Genomic DNA, 21,575 nt, shown 5'->3' with positions numbered 1-21,575 from the left:
TAAGACTAGAGAGAAGGAAGCTAGTCTTACCAACGAATAGTGAAACTGACCGTCACGTTATAACGCCACCACGGCTGAAAGGGTCAACATGTTTGGTGTGACAGGGATTCGAACCCTCGACCCTCGTGTTACGAGTCGAGTCGTAACATTCATTGTCGAGTTTTTTCTATGAAACAAAATTAAGTGAATCAGAGATTTCACAATACACAACGAGGCAAAAAGATGGCGAGCTGAAATAGAGCTTTATCTTTATTGTTCTTCGTTCTACAGTAAAATCAGAGAAATACAGAATCAGGAATAGAGCTATGAGTACACCCAATGTTTCTCGACTATTCATTTATATCGAATAATACGAAAAAGTGGGGTTAGTTTAACTGTGGTTATTGTTGAGCATCATTGTTTAAATTACTGACGTGCAGTTAAAGAAATTAACGTCCGTAAAGTTACACATGACTCGGATAATAGTGAATGGCGAAACAAAACAAATCGAATTTTCATTTATATATATTGGGTAAATAATATTCAATATCCAAAATAAATGAACGCTTGATAAATGCCAACCAAGGTAAGTGAGCCTTTGGAAAATAAAAAATAACTCATTTCCTGGGCAAGAGAACACTGACAGAGTTCGAAAACTGGACTTACTGGATATATTTTCTTATAGTTGGATTAATTATAATTTGGACGAATGAACAAGACGGAATGCTAAAGGACAATCTACCCCATTTAAAAAAAGAAAAATATATTTACTGTCTCTTGACTGGGGTAGCAGAATTCACTAACCAAACAATAAAGAAATATCTCACTATGAGAACACATTCGTGTTCTTCTATGGCAACAACCGCATTTATAAACAAGTGAATGAACAAGTACACGATTTACTAAATCCAACGTTATAGCTATAGATAATAACGAATACGGCCACTAGAGGCATATGCAGTCTTAACTTAGACGTTCTCCGAGCTCTCTTTCTAGAACACACAAATATATATATATATATATATATATACAGGGAGAAAAGCAAAGCAAATTACACTATAGTATCTATAAAATACGTGATAAGCGAGCTTAGGGCTAACGTTAAAATATCTTACTTTTAAAGGAACAGAACACATTTAAGTGCGCAAGTAACAAGATTATGTAATATGTACATACAAGAATGTCCTCGTTATAAATTAATACCCAATACAACTTACCAACAAGAATACCTATAACATTTATAGCCCAAAAACAGAATTACAAAAAAATAACTTTTTTTTTTTCCAAAATTAAAAACATCTACACAAATAAATTGATAAACCAATAATATCTACATCCAATGTTATTAGAGTGGTTATTTTGAATTCTATATAATAAAAGTTTTGTTACGTCTAATATGGTAATGGATTAAATTATTCACTCACATTACACTAATTAAAAACATTCACAATTCCCGTTATCACCAACAAACATGTCATCAAAACTTTCGTTTCTACAACCAACTCCCCGAGCTGTGTAGAGTTTTGCCACATCCACATCAAATTAAAAAATTGCATCCATTGTCAACTCTCAAATTATCTTTAAAAATTTGATCACATTATTTCTACTTAAAAAATAAAATTATATTATATTATTTCTATACATATTAAATCAAAATAACGAAAGTATAAAAAATAAGCTATGAAACTACTTCCTTAACTTTTAGTGTTAACAGCGTTTTTTCTACATTAATAGAGCTTTGATTTCCCACTCTTTTTTTGTCTGCACTAGTTTGAAATAATTTGGAAAACTATAATGGAAGTTCATCAATGAACTAAAATTTGAAATCAGAGGTGTCTGAAAACCACATTTAAGATATGAAATTAGTGTATAAAACCTGCAGTGAAGTCACTACTGAAGTCTCTGTTTAGGTTAGGATTTAAGAAAATATGGAGCTCGACTGAAAAACAAAACACCTCTTGACCAGTGACAACACTTCCAACTATCAGACAGACAAGTCCACTGTAGATTCAATGCTAGTACTACCTTTCTTAAAACATAGAATATCTGGTATTGGATGTTTCATTACAAAGCTATTTGATGTATCCACTGTGTGGAATCAAACTCCAGGTTTTCGAGGTGAAGGTCCATTAACTTACCACTGACATCGTGGGGTTTGTTTGTTTTAGAGCAAAGCCACAGTGGGCCATCTGCTGTACTCGTTACATGGAACCAACCCCCATATGTAATTTTGATTTTCCATTTAAATCCAAGGTAGTATTTAAATTAAATAATAATGCTGTAAATAATTTAGTACAATATCTGCTGTTCACAAGTAAACCTTATAAGACAACCTAACATATACTTTTCTTCATCTATCCTTTGTACGAACTTCCTCTGTTCCTCAATAGGAAGGATTATGAAAGGTGTAAATGACAGTTATAGTCAAAATAAAGCAAACTGCTCCATAATTCACCACAACGTACTTAAGACATCTTCAACACAGTCGAACTGATTTAAGTCTCAACTAAAATCATTAAATGCATAAACTAACAAGCTAACTTCCACCCCTATTACTTACTTAAAATATTTACTGTAAATGTAACAAAGGGTCAAAGGTTATTCAAGAAAAGAAGTGCAGCTGAATAGTTCAAGACATTAAGATCTGTGACTAAAAGAAGAAACAAATTTTAAAAAAAAATACTATCTTTGTTTTTCAAATACACATAAATAGATTGTATTCTAGCTAAAAATATGATAAAACTCATGCCTTTAGTATCTCCATGAACATTGGTAAACGAGCAAATAACCTGTGATCATACAATGTAAGCAGCATGGTCTAGTGTTCTGTCTAGTGTTTCACTGTGTTCAACCTTTAGCATGAATGGCAAACCTCAATGTCTCTTGACAACTTGAATTTTGTACAGATTTCACTAAAGAAAACTCCAGGACTTTTACAAGGACTGGTATTCAGCTTTGCACGACTCTCAAATCCTGCTGCGCTTGATTAAATTGGCAACTTCCCTGTCATTTATTTACTAACCGTGCTTACCAAAGAAAACTTCAGCATTAAGACATCATATTTGGAATGGCCAACCCATAATACAAAGCAACCCAATTCTGATTACATGCTCACAATGGCCAGCACACAATACAAACAAACCCAATTCTGATAAGCAACCTTTTTTGTTTATCTACTGCAGTTAAGTTGATTATTTCAAAAAAGTTTATTTTTTATTTATTGAAACGAATTCCAGAACGTTTGTAGAGTCATGACTTAAAAATCAACATTTCTTAAAGGATGTATAATATTGAAACTGTTAGGCCGTCTATCATGACTTTCCAAGATTTCAAAAACCTGTACCTGTTTTATGAGATAACATGCATCACATGCAACTCCATGAATACTAATGGAGATAATTAAAACCAACACAAATTATTACATAATAAATGTAATAATAATAACAGGTGAGACAGAAAACTGAAAATGTAGAAGACAAACTACACAGCTTGGTGATAAAAGTTACTTCTTTTCTTATCATTTTACACATAATGAAATGTTTTGGATTTAATACTTTTGTCCTCTAATATTGAGAGTTTGACTGTTTGATGCAGTTTCTGTAAGACCTTCAACCCTACTGCGAGATTGTCTCAACCTTTCATTTTCTGTGGGATCAATTACAGTTTTCCCAAGACCTTCTCCCCTACTTCGAGGCCTGTACAAGTTAGTACTGGAACCAGAACCAACTCCACCATAAAATCCTTCACCTCGACTCCGACTGCGATGAAGACTGGTGGAAGATGAAAAACCTGAGGAAGGTAAAGAAATCTTATATCCAAGTACTTTATTTGGAATAATTAAGAACAGCTATGAATAGTAATAATGAAAAATAATTTTACAGTATTTATTGATAATAGGCATACTGTAAAGAATAGTAACAAGTAATAATGTTATGTCACATAACAGGAGAAATAAATGTTTATGATTCGTCAAGTACTTCAAATTCTGTAGAATATTGTGAGACATTCAAACACAACTACAATACCAAACATTAAATGACTAGTAATTAACAGTGACACTGTTGAACACAACTACAATACCAAACATTAAATGACTGGTAATTAACAGTGACACTGTTGAACACAACTACAATACCAAACACTAAATGACTGGTAATTAACTGTGACACTGTTGAACACAACTACAATACCAAACACTAAATGACTAGTAATTAACAGTGACACTGTTGAACACAACTACAATACCAAACACTAAATGACTGGTAATGCATACTGACAATAGTGAACATGACTATAACACTAGAAAACAACTGAATATTGTACTGAAAGTTCTGTGATAAGACTTGTGGCTTTTAACATGTGCAGTAATAGCATTTAACACTGAAATAATTTCATTAATTACCAGTATATATTTGTGGCTGAATGGACTTAGCAGCCTTTTGTTCTGCATTACCACAGAATGCTTTACATTGAAACAGCACTTTTTGCCTGTCACCATAACTGTTCTGATAATGTTAATTAAAATATGACGTACTTTATAATATGCTCAGTGCTGGAGTTTCCATGGTAGCAGCACCAATATCCAAAAATATGCATGTAATATATCAAGTATTTGCAGTTTAGCAACACTTTTAACCATACACAAAAATATGCAGTATGAAAATAAAAATTCATGAGAAAGGAAGAGCTTACAACTGAAATGTTATTAAAATAATACAATGTTAAACTTATGCACATACCATTTGAACACTGAACAAACTTATAAGTTCAATTATCACCAACTGAAAACTTCAAGCATTTAAAAATTATTAAGTCAGTGTGAACTTTGACTGAGTAAGTAATAGTTTGAGATGAATTAGTATGGAAACCATTCAAATAACCTAAAGGGGTATATATGTTGCAGGATTTTTACTGTACTTCAAACCAAAGTACAGATTGTTTGTTTCTTCTTTTCCTGTTAAGTATTAAAAATATTGTAATAACATTTTGTAATAAAACAAAGAAACACATAACTAATAACATTCCACACTTACTTTCTCTACTGCCTGATCGTCTCAGGTTACTCGTTCCAGCCAGCCGAGCTGCTCTGACAGCCCTTCCACGCTTATCAAGGTTCAGTTTGTCTGGACGAACAAAGATACCAAAACGTGGCTTACACTGAAAGTATCTAACTCCACCAACCGATCCATCATTTTTACCTGAATAATAAACAAAGAACAATTTTCTAGCTATATAAAATTAGTTACAAAAAATAATATATTTTTAATAAATAAATGAAAATTCCTAAATTTGTTATAGTGAAACAATCACGGTGTACTAGCATTTCTTCAGCCATACTTTGTAAGAAACAGAAGTTGCCTAAAAACGTCCAAGTTACAACCTTATCCTTTCTAAATAATGTATGTACTTGTTTGTTTGTTTACGTTTATACTAAACTACTCAATGGCTGTCTGTTGTAGCAGTCCCTAATTTAGAAGCACTAGACTAGAGGGAAAGCAGCTAGTCAATACTACCTGTTGCCAACTCTTGGGCTACTTGTTATCAACAAATAGTGGAATTGACTGTAATATTATAATGACCCCAAGGCTATAATAGTGAGCTTGTTTGGTAGTAGGAGATTGTGAGTTGAGTGTTCTAACCACCAGATCATGCTAGAACTAAATGTGCTATGCAAGTTTGAAGAAGAAGAAAAAGAAGTTGTTGGCTTCATAATTCTTAACGTCTTACCTGTGGGCGTGTCTAATTCAACCCCAGCCCAGACACCAGGAGCAAATACTGTTGTTCCTAAGAAGGCTAGGACTCCTGTCTTATTGTAAGGACTGATCATAACACTTTCCCCTATGGTCAGCCAAGATGGTAAAGTGATGTCACTATTGGTTAGATGATCGGGCCGGCTTTCATAGGAGCTGTTGCTGACACTGTCTTCTGAAAAATAAAATCTTCAAGACTTACATTCTTGTCTTGTTTCTGCACTAAAAATTATTATCTCTTCTTTGACACAACAACCTTGTTCTTTTTACCTTTCAATTTTTCGTTTCTCAAAGAAAAGTTACTGATAAATGAGACAGAAATCACTTTTTAACCATGTAAAAACAAAGGAACTAGTGATATTTAAAATAAATGTAAAGGAATTACCAACGAGCTAATACTGAAACAATAATTTTCTCTTTTCACATGAATCGATTCTGGCTTATCTCCAAAAATAATTTTAATAATCTTAAAAACAAGTTTAAATTAAGCTGTGACATTATTTCAAAGTCATATACCCAAGTCTTCTGAGATGTTACTTTTAGAAGCTGTCCAGTCTGCTCCATCACTGTTGTCTCTTGATGATTCAAAAGAAAGATCCAGTAAGGTACAAGGATAATTTGTTGATGCAGCTGCTACAGGGTACGATGCACGATGGTCCGCATACTGTTTAGCGTTCTTTGATCGTCGCTGAACCTGAGAGGTGTCTTTAGTCTAATATGAGGTAAAAAATAAGAGAAATTTTGAGCTGGTTGGGTGAAAAAAAACTCATTCCAGAAATTTAAAAAAAAAGTCTCAAATGGATATTTTCATTAGAACTTTGCCAACATGTAACTGAAAATATGGTGATATAGTTTTAGTCAGAGTAACTTTTTGAGATTATAAGATTACATTTAAGATTCATCAATCTGAAATACACACAAGCATTTGTAACAATATTTCTGCTGATCACAAAATTTGTACAATGTTCCGAGTTTACAAGAATCTTAAATTAGTGAAACTTCATACTTTAGTAACTTTAAATAGACTCTACAGCAGTTCAGTTGACTGTCAGAAGCATACCTTTTAAAATATATTCTCATTCACTGAATATAATATGCCTTTTTAATTTAAACCATTTTTCCAATATATAGTTTTCTTAATTGTTAAAGTCACTGCTTAGCTGTAAGAAACAATTAATCTAGATCTATAATAAATACTATTCCCATACCTGTTTGGTATGTAAACTGTTGCTTTTATGATCTTTAGTAGATTCTTGAAGATTTTGGGATTTTGAAGTCATGCTGCTGCTGACATTTCCTCCATTAACTAGAGGTTCATGACAATCGTTCCTGCCAGTATCATCCCAACTAAGCCCACCTTGTATATTACTGGAATTGTCGCTACTTAAAACATTTCCAGCAGGGAATGTTTCTTGCAAAACACTCTTCTGTTTTTCACAGGAAAATTCCTCTTTCAAAACAGGAACATCTTTGCCTCTTTTAGTTGATTCTTCTATATTGCTTTCTTCTTCTTCTTGAAGACCTTCCTCTAGTCTCTTAATGTCCTTTTGTTCCTTGATTATTTCAAGATGTCCTTCATTTTCATCCTGAGACTTCTTCAAATTTGTCTCTTGTTGCTCACAGGTTACTTCAACATCCGTGGCAGACATGGACAATCCTACACTGTTTTCCTTACTTATTTCATGGTAATTTTGAGCAGGAAATTGAATTGGATAAACGTTTTCAGTTTCTAACAGTGAGTTGTTTGCAATGGCTGACTGACTATTTCCTTGACTCTCAAAAGACCCAGAGTCTACTGACCTGAGCTGTGCAGCTGTTATGGTAGTAGCAGATTCAGTAATTGTTGATAGAATTTGGTGAGAACTACAAAACAGCAAATGTTTGTCAATGAAGTACTTACATCCACCCACAGATTTAACCTACTTCAATACTTTCAATAAATAAAATTGGTCAAACATTTTATTTTCTTGGTTTACCTGCCGAGTCCTGACTGCCTAATTCATAGATCATCATTTTTTATTTAATTTAGTTATCAGAGCCTTTATTAACTCTTACTTTGTCAGACTGTTGACAAATCATAGCTACTAAGTGTGCAACAAGTGTAAGTTCTGATCATTTAACTACATGATTACCAAAACAGGATGTATGAATGAGTGGAAATGTTAAAGACAAAAATACACCAAAAAGTTAGTGCATTCCCAATAAGCTAAGCAGAAGAGTAATATAAGTAGAGTTAGGGTTAAAGTTGTGAGCAAGCAACTTAAAAATACGATATTTAGCATGCTCATAAACACACACACATACATATATATGTATATATGTTTACAATTAAAGTATTTTAATTATGTAACAATATTGCTTTCTGGCAGAATAATTTCTAAACGTTATATTTATAACTCCATGAATAACTGGTCTGTATAGTTACCAATTTAATACTTTTTACAAGAACTTGAATATTTTGATATTGTTAACTGACCACTGGTTATTGATTATATGATTACAGCAAATGCTTGTTTTTCATCACACAATTCACTATATTTTTTAATAAGTTTACTTTTTAAGCAGTAAGTTGTTTTTGACAATGTTATACCACCCTCAGGTGCAAGTAAAGTAGAAGGACACATTAATACACACACACACACACACACAGTACGAAACAAAGAAGTCACATAACAGAAAATTGCTTTATAATTTAGTACAGGTATCTTGGTACCCTGGAGTGTTGCTTTAGGGTGGGACTGTTTTGTTCAATTAAGACAGCTCTTTTTATTTTTGTACTTATTAATGTTTGGCTCACATAAAATACAGTGTTTTGTATAAATACACTATTTTTTTTTAGTTTTAATGGTGGTAAATATGGAGGGTTTTTTAATATGCTCAGTGAATCTGTGTGTGTGTGTAGCCAAGTATTAAATAAAAATAAAATGCTGCACAAACTAAAGTAAGAATAGAATATTTTATACTCACCAATCCTTCTTGACATCCTGTTCTGGTTGCGTCTTACCCAGGAAAGGTCCTGGGTGACTTTCAGGTGTATCATCCACACTCACACTGTGCAGTGACACAGAATCTTCACTGGACACAGGGCTCGTGGACAGAGCCTGGGAACCATAACCACTGGACATAACACTTGGTGTTCCAGCTTTTGTCTAGAAAAATAAAAATCTGGTTGAAAATACTAGAAACATGATCAGTAGAGCATGAGGGATTATGGCATTTCACAATATTTTCCATAAACATTTGTTAATTATATATGCAAATGTTAAAAACTAAATTTTCTTTCCTTACCCATAAAAAGTATACAAAGGTAGTAAGACATTAATTATCAGTGTTATTTATTACTTTACATGAAAAAAAAACACAAATAAAACCAACAAGAATATTAACACTGTGTATGACAAAATTAATCTCTTGAATATTAGCACTGTACCTTATAACAACACACTGGGTTAATATTAAGCCTAACACTATTACTTTACAACAATCCACCCAAAGATTATAAATTGTATCTTATCACAATGCTATCATTTTATTGTACAGCAGAAATGAAATACTAGTATCCAAAGTTCATGAAAACACACTTAGTACATTAGAATCTACAGTATATGTAATTTCATGTTTGCATGGTAGTTACAAGGCCTGTGAAATGACCAGGGACAATTACAGAGTTAATTAACGATTTTCTTCACAATCAAGAATTACCTGCAGTTCTGTAAGACTGTCTTCTGTCACTGAGTGCTGCATTTTATTGCCCGACGTCAAGTCTTCATCACGAGCATGGGAGGTCTCGCTATCTATGGAAACGGATTTGAATGCAGGACGGTTTGACGATTCATCCACTGGAAGGTTTTTAGAATCTTGGTATGATTCAAATTCTGTGAACTCTTCATCTTCTGTTTCATCTACTTTAAGTTTACTCATTTGGCACTTTTCTTCTTCTTCTTCTTCCGACTGACGAAAATAATAAGTGTTAACTTCTCTATCATGAAAACTATACCTATAAATTACTATAAGAGATTTACATAATCACACAAGTAACACTTTGCTACAATACATAAAACTGTTCTCTTGCTCAAGATACAAAGAATTTACTATCATTACTAAAAAAATTCAAAAATGTAACTTAATTTCAAAAAATTTCTGAACAAAAATTCAATAACTTAATTTAAAAAACTTCACAATATTGACACTGTATAAAACAACTATATCTGAGTCTAAAGAATTTGTTCTTCATGATAGGAAAACTATTATTTCACAAAACAAAGGAACAAAAAAGTACATTTTTATAATGATTTATAAGAAAGTAAACATACTTAATGGCACAAACATATTCAGTGATCTGTATCTTTACCTACAGTTTAACTTACATATGGTTAATGCATTCAGCAAGCTACCATTTTGAAATGAGTATATTCTAGCATATAGAATATTTGTTTTTAATCTTCCTGTTGCATAAAAAATGTTTATTCAAAAACTAACACACTTAGATGAAGTTGTCTCTTATTTGAAATACAAACTTAATTCTAAAAGTTTTTTTTTTGTAAAAGCCTTACGTCATCTGATTCTTCTTGATTTAACAACAGTCGTGCTTCTTTGTGACTCTGTTCCTCAACCAGTGTTCTCATCGGCTTGACGAGCTTCGTGATCTGAGGACTGATTCCACTCAATGGTGAGGCTGAAGTACATTAATATATTAACTCTTATTTATATATGCTGATTTAGTGCTAGTATTAGAACATAATTCACACTGCACTTCTTAAAGAGTATGCATTAAATCAGGAAAGTAGCTCAGTTTGTTTATTTCTATGACAAATATAATCACATCTTCTAGGTATGAGGTATCAGTCATTTACCTATTTAATGAACAGTTGGTATGTGTGCAATTTTATATTAAATGGAAAGCACAATGCTGTAAGATCAACAGATAACATTACTTTAGTTGAGAGAAAATCTACCATCAAAATTTAGGATTTTTGAATATCACAAGTTACTATAAATAATGTCTAAGTTTAAGACAGTCAAGTAGAAGTACAAAATTAGATACTGCTTGCACACACGATTCCTTCTCTTCTAGTTATTTTTAGAGCTGGATGATTAGTGGCACTTACCCTAATAAATTAACCAATGGCTCCTTTAACTCAAATAACCAATTAGTACAGTATTCCTCAAATAACAGTATGTGTGAAGAAAAAAAAAAGTAGCTAGTGTGTGCTGTCACACAGGTGCCTTCTCTCTGGTCAGCACCTCGCAATGGAAAACAAAAGATAGCTAGTATGTGCCACCACATAGGTGCCTTCTCTCTGGTCAGCACCTCAAAAAGGAAAACAAAAGATAGCGAGTATGTGCCACCATATTGGCAGCGCTTTCTCTTTGGTCAGCACCTCAAAAAGGAAAGCAAAAGGTAGCTAGTGTGTGCTATGACACAGATGCATTCTCTGAAATCAGCAGCTAAAAAAAAGAAAAGATAAAAAAGTTGTTGCAACCAGACAGTTGCTTTCCCTCTATTCAGCAGTATAAAATTAGCCCATTAAGTAGCTTTGTGCCTAGGAACAAACAAACATAATAGCAACATTTTGATGCTGTGGACAGTTTGAATAACTAAAAATAACAATGACTGGAATCCTTAATCTCTATTAATTTGTTATTTGATGACAGTCAAGCTGAGTGTAAATTTGATTAAATGACTGTTGGAAAAAATTGAAAGCAATAATAATTATTATTATGCAATTTTAAGTTTTTCATTCTAGCCGTTTGTGGTCAAATTAACACGTTTCCTGCGATGCCTATATTAGCAAACCGGGAACTGCTGCGATGCTCTTGTACATCTGACAGCTTCAGTGCTGCATGAGCTATGATAACATGAGGTTGTCGTTACACTTGTCTCTAGCCTGCAACTTAGTTAAAAGTAAGACAAAAGTGGGACACCGGTGGGTCCCATCACAGGAAACGTGTTAATTACTTACACGTTTATGTTATCAACAGAGATATTAAAATTGTTTAGATTTTGTTTCAGATCTGATCATGGCTACAAGGAGACATCAATGTGAGAACAAGCCGGACGCTTTCTATTATATTTGTGGATGCTTCATGCTTATTCGTCAAAGGCGTAATATAACATCGTTTGTGAGTCGTGCTTATAAAGCGTACTTTGGACTTGCTCTTGGTGACCAAGACAAGAAATGGGCCCCACATATTGTGTGTCATAACTGCGAGGAAATGCTGCGTGACTGGACAAAAGGGAAACGTAAGGGTTTACCTTTCGGAATTCCCATGACCTGGCGAGAACTGATGGACCACACAACTGACTGCTATTTTTGTCTTGTCAATACAAAGGGCATTGGCAAGAAAAACAGACACAAAATCTCATATCCTAGTATCCCCTCAGCAATCCCTCAGCTCTGATGAGCTCCCAATCCCAGTTTTTAAAGGATTTCTTCCATCTGAAGATGTGGGTAGTGACCAAGAGCAAGAGACTGCTGATGAAACTCAAGAAATATTTTCAAAATCTGGCAATCCTTCTTATGAGACCCCACAGTCATTAACTCCTCAACAGTTTAGCCAGCCGGAGTTGAATGACCTTGTGCGTGATTTGGGTCTCTCCAAAAATGCAGCTGGTGTTAGCTTCCAGGATGCAAGAAAAGAATCAGCTGAGCCATACAACTAAAGTGGCATACTTCCGAAATCGGGAGCAGGCTTTTGTGCCATTTTTTACAGAGGAGAATATGTTTTTTTATTGTCATAATATCTCAGGTCTTCTCCAGGAATTAGGGATGCCAGTATACCATCAAAATGACTGGCGATTATTTCTAGATTGTTCTAAGCAAAGTTTGAAGTGCGTTCTACTTCATAATGGCAATGTCTATGCAGCTGTTCCAATTGGACACTCTGTGTATTTACGAGAGGAATATAATGACATTAAGACTGTGATTGACCTACTAAAATATCACGAGCACAACTGGACAATTTGTGTGGACCTCAAAATGGTTAATTTCCTCCTAGGTCAACAAAGAGGATTTACAAAGTACTCCTGCTATCTTTGCACGTGGGACAGCCGAGCTTGAGAAAAGCACTGGAACCAGGAGTGGCTCATATGTGAGACTCTGAAGGCAGGTATGCCAAATATTGTCAGCGATCCAATTGTCAGTCGAGAAAAGATCATATTTCCTCCTCTCCATATCAAGCTGGGCTTGATGAAACAGTTTATGAAGGCGTTGAATACTGACGGTGAATGCTTCCAACACATATTTTCTGTGCTCCCTGGTTTGTCCTTCGAGAAGATCAAGGCAGGTGTTTTTGATGGACCACAGATTCGTGCACTTGTGCGTGATCAAGAATTTGCCAGAAAGATGAATGACAAGGAAAGAACTGCATGGCTTTCATTTGTGGTGGTGATGGCAAACTTTCTCGGTAATAAAAAAGCTGACAACTATGAAACCCTTGTAGCGAATATGTTGTCAGCTTTTCACGATCTTGGATGTAACATGAGTGTCAAACTCCATTACCTGTACAGTCATCTTGATAGATTCCCTGAGAACCCAGGAGCTGTAAGTGACGAGCAAGGCGAGCGGTTCCATCAGGACCTCAAGACCTTGGAAAGATAGTTACCAAGGAAGATGGGACAAACATATGATGGCAGATTACTGCTGGAGCATTAAACGAGAATGCCCTGAGACAGTCCACAAACGCAAGAGCTACAAGCAGAAATTCATGCCTGAGTAGACTGCAATTGAGCTTTGCCTCCTCATAGTAGCAAATGTCGTATCTACTAATCAGTTTTATATAAATAAATTGAATTATAACTTGATATAAAATTGAATTTATATAAATAACTTGAATACATTTATACTATCTTGCATTTTCTTTTTTATTACCCAGCTATATTAAAGAGTTTTATAACATATTTTATCACATATTTTTCATGATAGACTACTGACGCCAATGTGATGATGACGAAATTTTGAGATTTTCAAATACCTTGATTGCAAAAAAAGTAGAGCACTGAGGAAAAAACTAACTTCAGATCTGAAATCAGGGCAAGAAATTATGTAATACCAAGTGTTTGATATAAATGCAACAAAAACTTTGTTGACCTGTGTAATCAGAAACTATTAATTTCAGTTATTTGATTATTTTCATGACAATCAATTTAACCATAACTTTGATTAATTGATTAGTTTATGTGCCACTAAACGATATAGTCACTGTTTGTAGGTAATCAGACTTATCAGTTGGATCACCCAGCCTAGCTCTAGTTAATTTTGAAACTAATAGTTAATTCCATCTACAGTTTACTCCAAATAATAAATGTCTACTAAAGTACTTACTATACAACTGGTAACATGCTTACTAAACAGTATTTTTTTTAGATAATAAACTACAATAAAATCTGTATTCCAGTACTCTGATACTCAATTTTTTCCCAATATATTTGTTGAGTGTATTTAATTATGACTGCATCTAGCCATCTGTATATGTAGACACACACACACGAGGTGTTCTTTTGTAGTGATTATAAATAAAAGTAGCATTCTGTTAACCATATCTCCTCATACAGAAGTGTCTTAAATATTCATAAACAACCAAAACAGATTAGTACTAACGTTCTGAGGTACAAATCACTTTTGAAGTTTTATTGTTTAACATAACCATGCACAAGAACTTTAGTATATGATAGCAAAATAAAGATACACAACTACATCTTGGAACTATCTATTTTCACAGCAAAAAAAGAAACATGCAATGAAAACAAAATAATTTTCACAGACATAGTTTTTGCATAAGCTTCTACGAACAAAACAAAAATGCTAAATATTTTTTCTTGTACAGCTCATGCTGCAAAATGCCAACAAATCAAAGGAAGGCAAACAGCTTTACTGACACGCAAGTTTGTGACATGGAACGTACATTTAGCATTTGTCTCCTGGTGAAGGCTTAGATTCAGACTGAAAGGAAGATTCAGAAAGTTTGGACGGGCTGAAAAAAAATTACAAGTTTAACTTCACTTTAAAAATCATTGAGACAGCAACATGAATTTAGATTTTTTTGAAAACAGGATGGCCTGATTCACAAAACACAGATCCACTCCCTACTTGAAAACAATAAGAAGTTTGGTTTCACAATATACCAGAACAAATAAAATATTTAGTTTTATTTGTACAAGAGAAAATTGTAGAATCTGACTTTAGAGCTAGGCCAACTGGGATAAAATTTTTAAAAAAGTTAAAAAGAATATGAGTGACTATTTAGCATTTTATTTGTATGTTAATAAATAAGGCTGTGATTTAATGACATTAAGGAAAAATTAAAGAAGAAACCCAAAATACCAAATACACATTGTAACTCAAGAAATAAATTTATGATCAATAATCATTATGGTTTCATGTTGTATTATTAATTCAGTATATATAAACACACACGTGTAATTTTCTTCAAGATATTGTACTTTAAAATATATCATCTTTAGTTATCAATATCAGTTTCAAAGTGTCCTTTACAAAATTTGAAACTGGGTATGTGTACTAGTTTTGTATAAATGCTGGCCCAAAAGAATGCAACTTTAAACGCTGAAAGCGATCGATATAAGATACATAGCCCTAAGTTTGTTTCCTTTTATTTATGAATACTGTGCTCACTTACTTAGTCCAAAAGGGTTTCCTTCTGTGTTAGAAGGCCCTGGGAAAGACTTAAGGTCGCTGTTATTGGTGTCCTTAAAATACGCTGATTTTGGCCTGCATCGATCCATTGAGTCATTGAGGGAACCTGTTGACAGGTCAATGGCCGAGTCTGCTCTGAACTGATCCCCTAACTTAGATGGACTGAATTCCATCTTCATGAGCTTTGGGTAGAATATAATATCAATAAATTCATCTTTATCATGAGCTGATGCCCATTAATGAAGCTTGAATGTCACAGAGAAAAAAAATACTCAAGAATCTTTTATTTTTTAAAGATTTCTAATTTATAGCTTAATAAAAATAAAACCAGGAAATTTCACATTTGTTCTTCATGGGTGAAAACAACTGCATAAAATATCAGAGTTTAAGTAAAAGGTGTTTTGTTTTTTAAAAGAATAATTATAAAAAAAATGCATTCCCATTTTAATTTGAAAAGTATGATTATTTTTTAAATTACTAGTTATGTTAAAATTCAAGGGATTTCTTTAATTATCTAAAAATATATTAAAACACTAAAGATCAAGTGTGTATAATATACAATTGACATCTTTATTTAAAGACTGACTAACAGTCATAAATAACACCCTAGTGAGGTTGACACAAATGACATCAAAACATTCAGAAAGTGACTTTTACGACCATTAATCAGTTTTTATGATAAAATTGTAATTATGCATTATACAATGTAGATCTTTGAAGTATTTTGATATGTTTAAAAATTACTAGTATAAAAATGTTTAACATTAGATAACTTTTTATACATGCTAACAGGAAATTTTGTTTTAAAGGAAACAATCACGCATGCAAAGAGCAACACTTTCTGTGGACTTACTTGTTTCTTGAATTTTAAATTTAAGGTCCAGCACAAAGAAAGGGAAGAAGTATTGGTTTAGATAAAACAGAGAGAGATACTAAACAAAAACCTTAAGACTGCAAAATATCCTACCTACCACACATATATCTACATGCATTTATCAGAAGAAACTTCTTCAGCCATCAACTGTCCAATTAATAAGATTCGTCATGAATTGAAGCAAAAAGCATCATATTTGTTTAAAAATTATGACAATGTTAAATCATATTTTTAGAAACATCCGAGTACATTTAACGCACACTTTCAAATACAGTTATGATCTAGGTGAAGTTATAAAATATCTTCGTATCTTTTCATGTATAAAAAGTACTGTGGTATCTTTGCATCAAGTGGTTATTTTAATAAATCTTAGATATGCACAAAAACATTTCTAGAACTGTTGTAAAGTTCAAAAGTTTTTCTACTAATTTAAACACTTGTCCCCACCTAAGCAACACACTCTTGGATTACAATTTTCACTATTTTAAAAAAAAGTCAGATTATTTTTGAGGAAAAGCAAAAGTAATGTTAGTTAATCTTTGATTAGCAACTTAAAAATAATTTCCTAAATTCAGATAAAACTGATTTGTTAGAGAAAAATCCTTCATGACAATTAAACTATTGGAAGGCAGCTTTCTGGAGTTTAAGCAACATGATATATAAACAAGTTACAATATGGCATCAAGTAAGAATTTAAAAAGTATGAAAGTTAAAATTAACCATCAATAAATAGATATTGCTAAGTTAATTAGGAAGGCATCTGAATGAATCTATAATTGTCCAAGAAACTCGCTATTCTGTTAAAAATAATAAGGTTTCATAATGATAAAAAAATCAAATACTTTCATCATTTTAAATTCTACAAGATGTGCTTTCAAAGTGAACCTGATTATAATACAGGAATACAATTTTATTGCTTACCTGTGCAATGTTAGGTACACTGACAGTCTTTCTTAATGGTCGCCCCTCAGCAGCTAGAAGCTCCTTCACTGCCACTTCCTACAATAAATAAAAACAAAACTAAATACAAGAGCATTCTTAATCAGTGTCATTCCTACATTGACATCTTCCACAATAAAAGACACAACACGTTCTTAATAAGTGTCACTGCCACACTGACATGTTCCACAATAAAACAACTAATAACGTTCTTAATAAGTGTTTCTGCCACCCTGACATCTTCCACAATAAAACAACTAATAACATTCTTAACAAGTGTTTCTGCCACCCTGACATCTTCTATAATAAAACAACTAATAACATTCTTAATAGATGTTACTGCCACCATGACATCTTCTATAATAAAACATCTAATAATGTTCTTAACAAGTGTTTCTGCCACCCTGACATCTTCCACAATAAAACAACTAATAACGTTCTTAATAAGTGTCACTGCCACCCTGACATCTTCCACAATAAAACAACTAATAACGTTCTTAATAAGTGTCACTGCCACCCTGACATCTTCTATAATAAAACAACTAATAACATTCTTAACAAGCGTTTCTGCCACCATGACATCTTCTATAATAAAACAACTAATAACGTTCTTAATAAATGTTACTGCCACCATGACATCTTCTATAATAAAACAACTAATAACGTTCTTAACAAGTGTTTCTGCCACCATGACATCTTCTATAATAAAACAACTAATAATGTTCTTAACAAGTGTTTCTGCCACCCTGACATCTTCCACAATAAAACAACTAATAACGTTCTTAATAAGTGTCACTGCCACCCTGACATCTTCCACAATAAAACAACTAATAATGTTCTTAATAAGTGTTACTGCCGTCATTACATCTTCCACAATAAAACAACTAATAACGTTCTTAATAAGTGTCACTGCCACCATGATACTTCCTAAAATAAAATAACCTAAAGCATTCTTAATTGATGTTCACTGTGACCTCCTAAAGTAAGAACAAAGAAAAACAAGTCATTTTTAATCAATATTTTCTTTTTAAGAGACACTTAATTACTAAATATGTAAAAAGTTTTATGAAACAGCCCTAGGTTCAAGAGCAGATTCATACTGGTCTGCAACAATGTTTCACTGTTACATCTAAAGTACAAATAAGTCCAATCAAATAACCTTACTTAAGATACTAACTCCACCTGTTTCTTTTTTTAGTATAGAGAACACAAATATAACAGTGCTCCTGTTGCTTTATTTACACTGGACGTTAATTATTTGATTCTTAATGCTTCCAGATATTATATTTCTTTTTTAAATGTTTTCTTAGTTTTATCTTTGTTTCATAGAATATGCTGTTACTATGGTTTTCATTATTACATAGTTTTAGTACAGTACTGTACTGGTTTAGTTACTATTTTAGTTTTCATGTCTGATTTGTGTTTTTCAACTAATTTGTAACACTCGTTAATTAATTTTTTCGCTAATAAATGGAGTTGATCCATATTTCCATTTTGGTTTGATTGTTATAAGAAATTACCATGGTGATTATAACATACTGGCAGACAACTGGCATAGTGTTAATCAGGTAATGGAAGGTAATTATTGTGATAAGGTGTACGAGCTACCAAGCAACTACCATGGTGATTGGTTTGTACTTGTTAGCAATAATCATGGCTATGAGTATGTACTGGCATGTAATTACCATAGTGATGATTAAGTGTTGGCAGGTAATTATCCTGGTGGTGATTTGGTACTGATGGGTAATTATCATGGTGAATAATATGTATTGTCAAATAACTACCAAAGTGGTGAATATGTGTTGGACCCAAAACACCTAATTGACTCTAACTTCTTAGCTTCATGATAAAGGTATAGATCTAAATGGAAATATACCTTAGATTTGTTTAGAAGGCAATAAGAAACAATTATTGAAAATGGAACTGTTGGATGAATTGTATTTTAAAAACAACTAGTATGGGTTTTAAAACTTTAATTAAAATAAAATACAAAACAATGTTTAAACCTTCTTTGGTCATCTTCAGGTTATTACTTATTAAAATAAAAACCAAAACCATCTTACGAGAAGAACTGTACCCCATAAACTAAATTCATGATCAGTTGCCAAGATAAAAATCTGTGATGGAAATCACATAAACTACAGATGTATTGATTTAAATTTCTTTTATTTTGACAATTTTGGATTAAAAATCAAAGGAATATAAAAAACAGCCTTTAAGATCTATCATAAGTCACTGTCCAAGATACTTTTTATGCAATACTGACATTCAGTTAGGCTGGACAATGAGAGACAAAAGTTTCTCTAAAAATGCTATTAACATAGAAAAAAATAAAGTTTACCAATAGTTCTAAAGGTTTTGATCAAAATCACAGTATCTATATACTGATCTTAATCTGCCCACTTCAAATTCAAAAAGCATAAGAAACCAAATAGGCCCAACTGATGAGTTCTGATTCGTAGTGAAAAGCCTTATGGCCAGTGACTACTGAGAGACAAAAGATGGATCTGAAATGCTATTTTAACATAACATACTGTTTAGGGACAATAAGGAACTTATTGGTCCATCTAAGCTGTCACATCTTCTAAACTAAACTAAAACTGTTAAATAAATAAAAAAAACAAGAACAAAAAAACTTAAATCCAGTCCTTATCTATCATATAGTTATGAATACTTCTCTGAATCTAACTTGAAACTACTACTGCCCCACGTCTCTGGTTTCAGGTTACGAGGAATCTGGGGAAAAATAATCTACAGCTTTTATAAAAATTCTTAGGCCTTTCGCTTTCTAAGACCTTACCAGCTTTTAGCATTTAAGCTTCAATTTTTATGACATTTGTAACTTTCTCCTTCGAGAAGTACATCTACGTAGTCTGAGGTGCACACAAGTTGTGTGAACAGAGTTCTCAAAATCTTTCAACTGTAATAAATAACAGCAGGAATTTGATATAAGTTCTAAACAAGCATCCAGGTTTAAAGAAACTGAATGTGATATTTATAATAGAAACAAAGGTTTTTTTAGCTCATCAGTTCCCTGAAAGTTACGTGCAGTCATAAAACACGTGGCAATAATTTGAACAACAAATGAGTAATGTAACATAAGTACTACTTTATTGAGAAATACATGAAGCATAGAAGGACTAGAAGACATAACATCTAATGTATAAACAATTATTTATAATGCAGCAGAGACGAAATCTGAATTTTAATGTTTTATAAATTATTCTCTTATAACTACCACCATTCACAAAAGGGCTACTCATCTAATACTTAAGTCAATCTAAAGATTAAATACTTCTTACAACTAGTCTCATAATCTGCCTTAATCTAACTTAAGTTTAAATATTTCCAACAATAATTTCTTGTAAGTAATTACACTTATTTCAGTTGATCCAAAGTCAGTCCCTTTTAGACAGAAATGCTCATCTTATTTCTTAAGCCTAACGTTAAATACTCTCCACAACAGTTTCTTATAAATATTCACAGATCTAAGTTTGAATATTTTTCCTAAAGCAATGTTTATTTCTCATGAGTGTCTGTTTGTTTGTTGAATTTCATGAAAGACTACAGGAGGGCTATATGCACTAGATGTCCCTAATTTAGTAGTTTAAGACTAGAGGGTAAACAGCTAGTCATCACCACCAACTGCCAACTATTTGGCTTTTCTTTAATAAACTAATAGTGGGATTGACCATGATATTATAATGCCCACACGGGTAAACAGGCTAGTAAGTTTAGTGTGATGGGAATTTAAACTCATGACCCTAAGATTATGAGTCAAGTGCCTTAGTCACCTGATCATGTTTGGGGCCTATTTCTTGTAAATATCTAGAAATTTCTCTTTTGATTTAAAACTCAACAAAAGTGGTTTATAGCACCTTTTCCTTGTTCATACATCACCTTCTTACAAATATGACCTATAATGTCAAGATACTCTCCCAAGCAGTATTACCTGTCTCAGTCTGTCTAAAGTTAGGATACTTTCCACAGCAGAGACTCCTCTCGTGTATTTCTCAATATAACTTTCACCATCATTAGTAGCTGCATCTTCACCTGAAGCTGCCATCAAAGCTAATGTTTCTCTGTCTTCAGGGTCCTCAGAGGCCTAAGAATGATACACAAACAATAAAGGCTCACCACCTTGTTACCTGAATGATTTTATTTGTTATCAAGGGTATCAGTCATCAAACATAAAACCATGAACTGATTCTGTAAGAATTTTATTCATTTCAGAGCTGAACGAACTTTCAATAAGAACATCAAAAACAAAGCACTGTTACTGACATACATCACATACTGTACTTATTTACTTACCATCATGTGACATCAGTGTCACTAAGGCAGAGTATTCCAACAATAATCATGTGACATCAGTATTAA

General features: G+C 32.9%; 1 protein-coding gene across 4 annotated transcripts in view; it reads right to left on the bottom strand.

Annotated features, from left to right (window-relative positions):
• Positions 1–223: 223 nt before the first annotated feature.
• LOC143240693 (kinesin-like protein KIF13A) overlaps positions 224–21,575 on the bottom strand; it is a 140,413-nt gene continuing 119,061 nt past the window's right edge. For 2 of the 4 annotated variants that reach the window (XM_076483553.1, XM_076483555.1), the window contains exons 30-41: positions 21,148–21,300; positions 17,178–17,255; positions 15,366–15,564; positions 14,634–14,702; positions 10,283–10,404; positions 9,432–9,680; positions 8,697–8,878; positions 6,938–7,592; positions 6,246–6,441; positions 5,707–5,904; positions 5,013–5,177; positions 224–3,768 (exon numbers count right to left, since the gene is read on the bottom strand). In XM_076483553.1, the coding sequence (XP_076339668.1) occupies positions 3,527–3,768; positions 5,013–5,177; positions 5,707–5,904; positions 6,246–6,441; positions 6,938–7,592; positions 8,697–8,878; positions 9,432–9,680; positions 10,283–10,404; positions 14,634–14,702; positions 15,366–15,564; positions 17,178–17,255; positions 21,148–21,300 (2,508 nt within the window). In that variant the 3' untranslated portion in view covers positions 224–3,526. The remainder of the gene's footprint in view (positions 3,769–5,012; positions 5,178–5,706; positions 5,905–6,245; positions 6,442–6,937; positions 7,593–8,696; positions 8,879–9,431; positions 9,681–10,282; positions 10,405–14,633; positions 14,703–15,365; positions 15,565–17,177; positions 17,256–21,147; positions 21,301–21,575) is intronic. The other 2 variants (XM_076483554.1, XM_076483556.1) reach the window with 2 other exon arrangements.

Source organism: Tachypleus tridentatus, chromosome 13 (assembly GCF_004210375.1).
Source record: "Tachypleus tridentatus isolate NWPU-2018 chromosome 13, ASM421037v1, whole genome shotgun sequence".
Lineage (NCBI taxonomy): Eukaryota > Metazoa > Arthropoda > Merostomata > Xiphosura > Limulidae > Tachypleus > Tachypleus tridentatus.
Note: the sequence above shows the minus strand (reverse complement) of the source record. Positions and strands in the feature narration are given on the sequence as shown.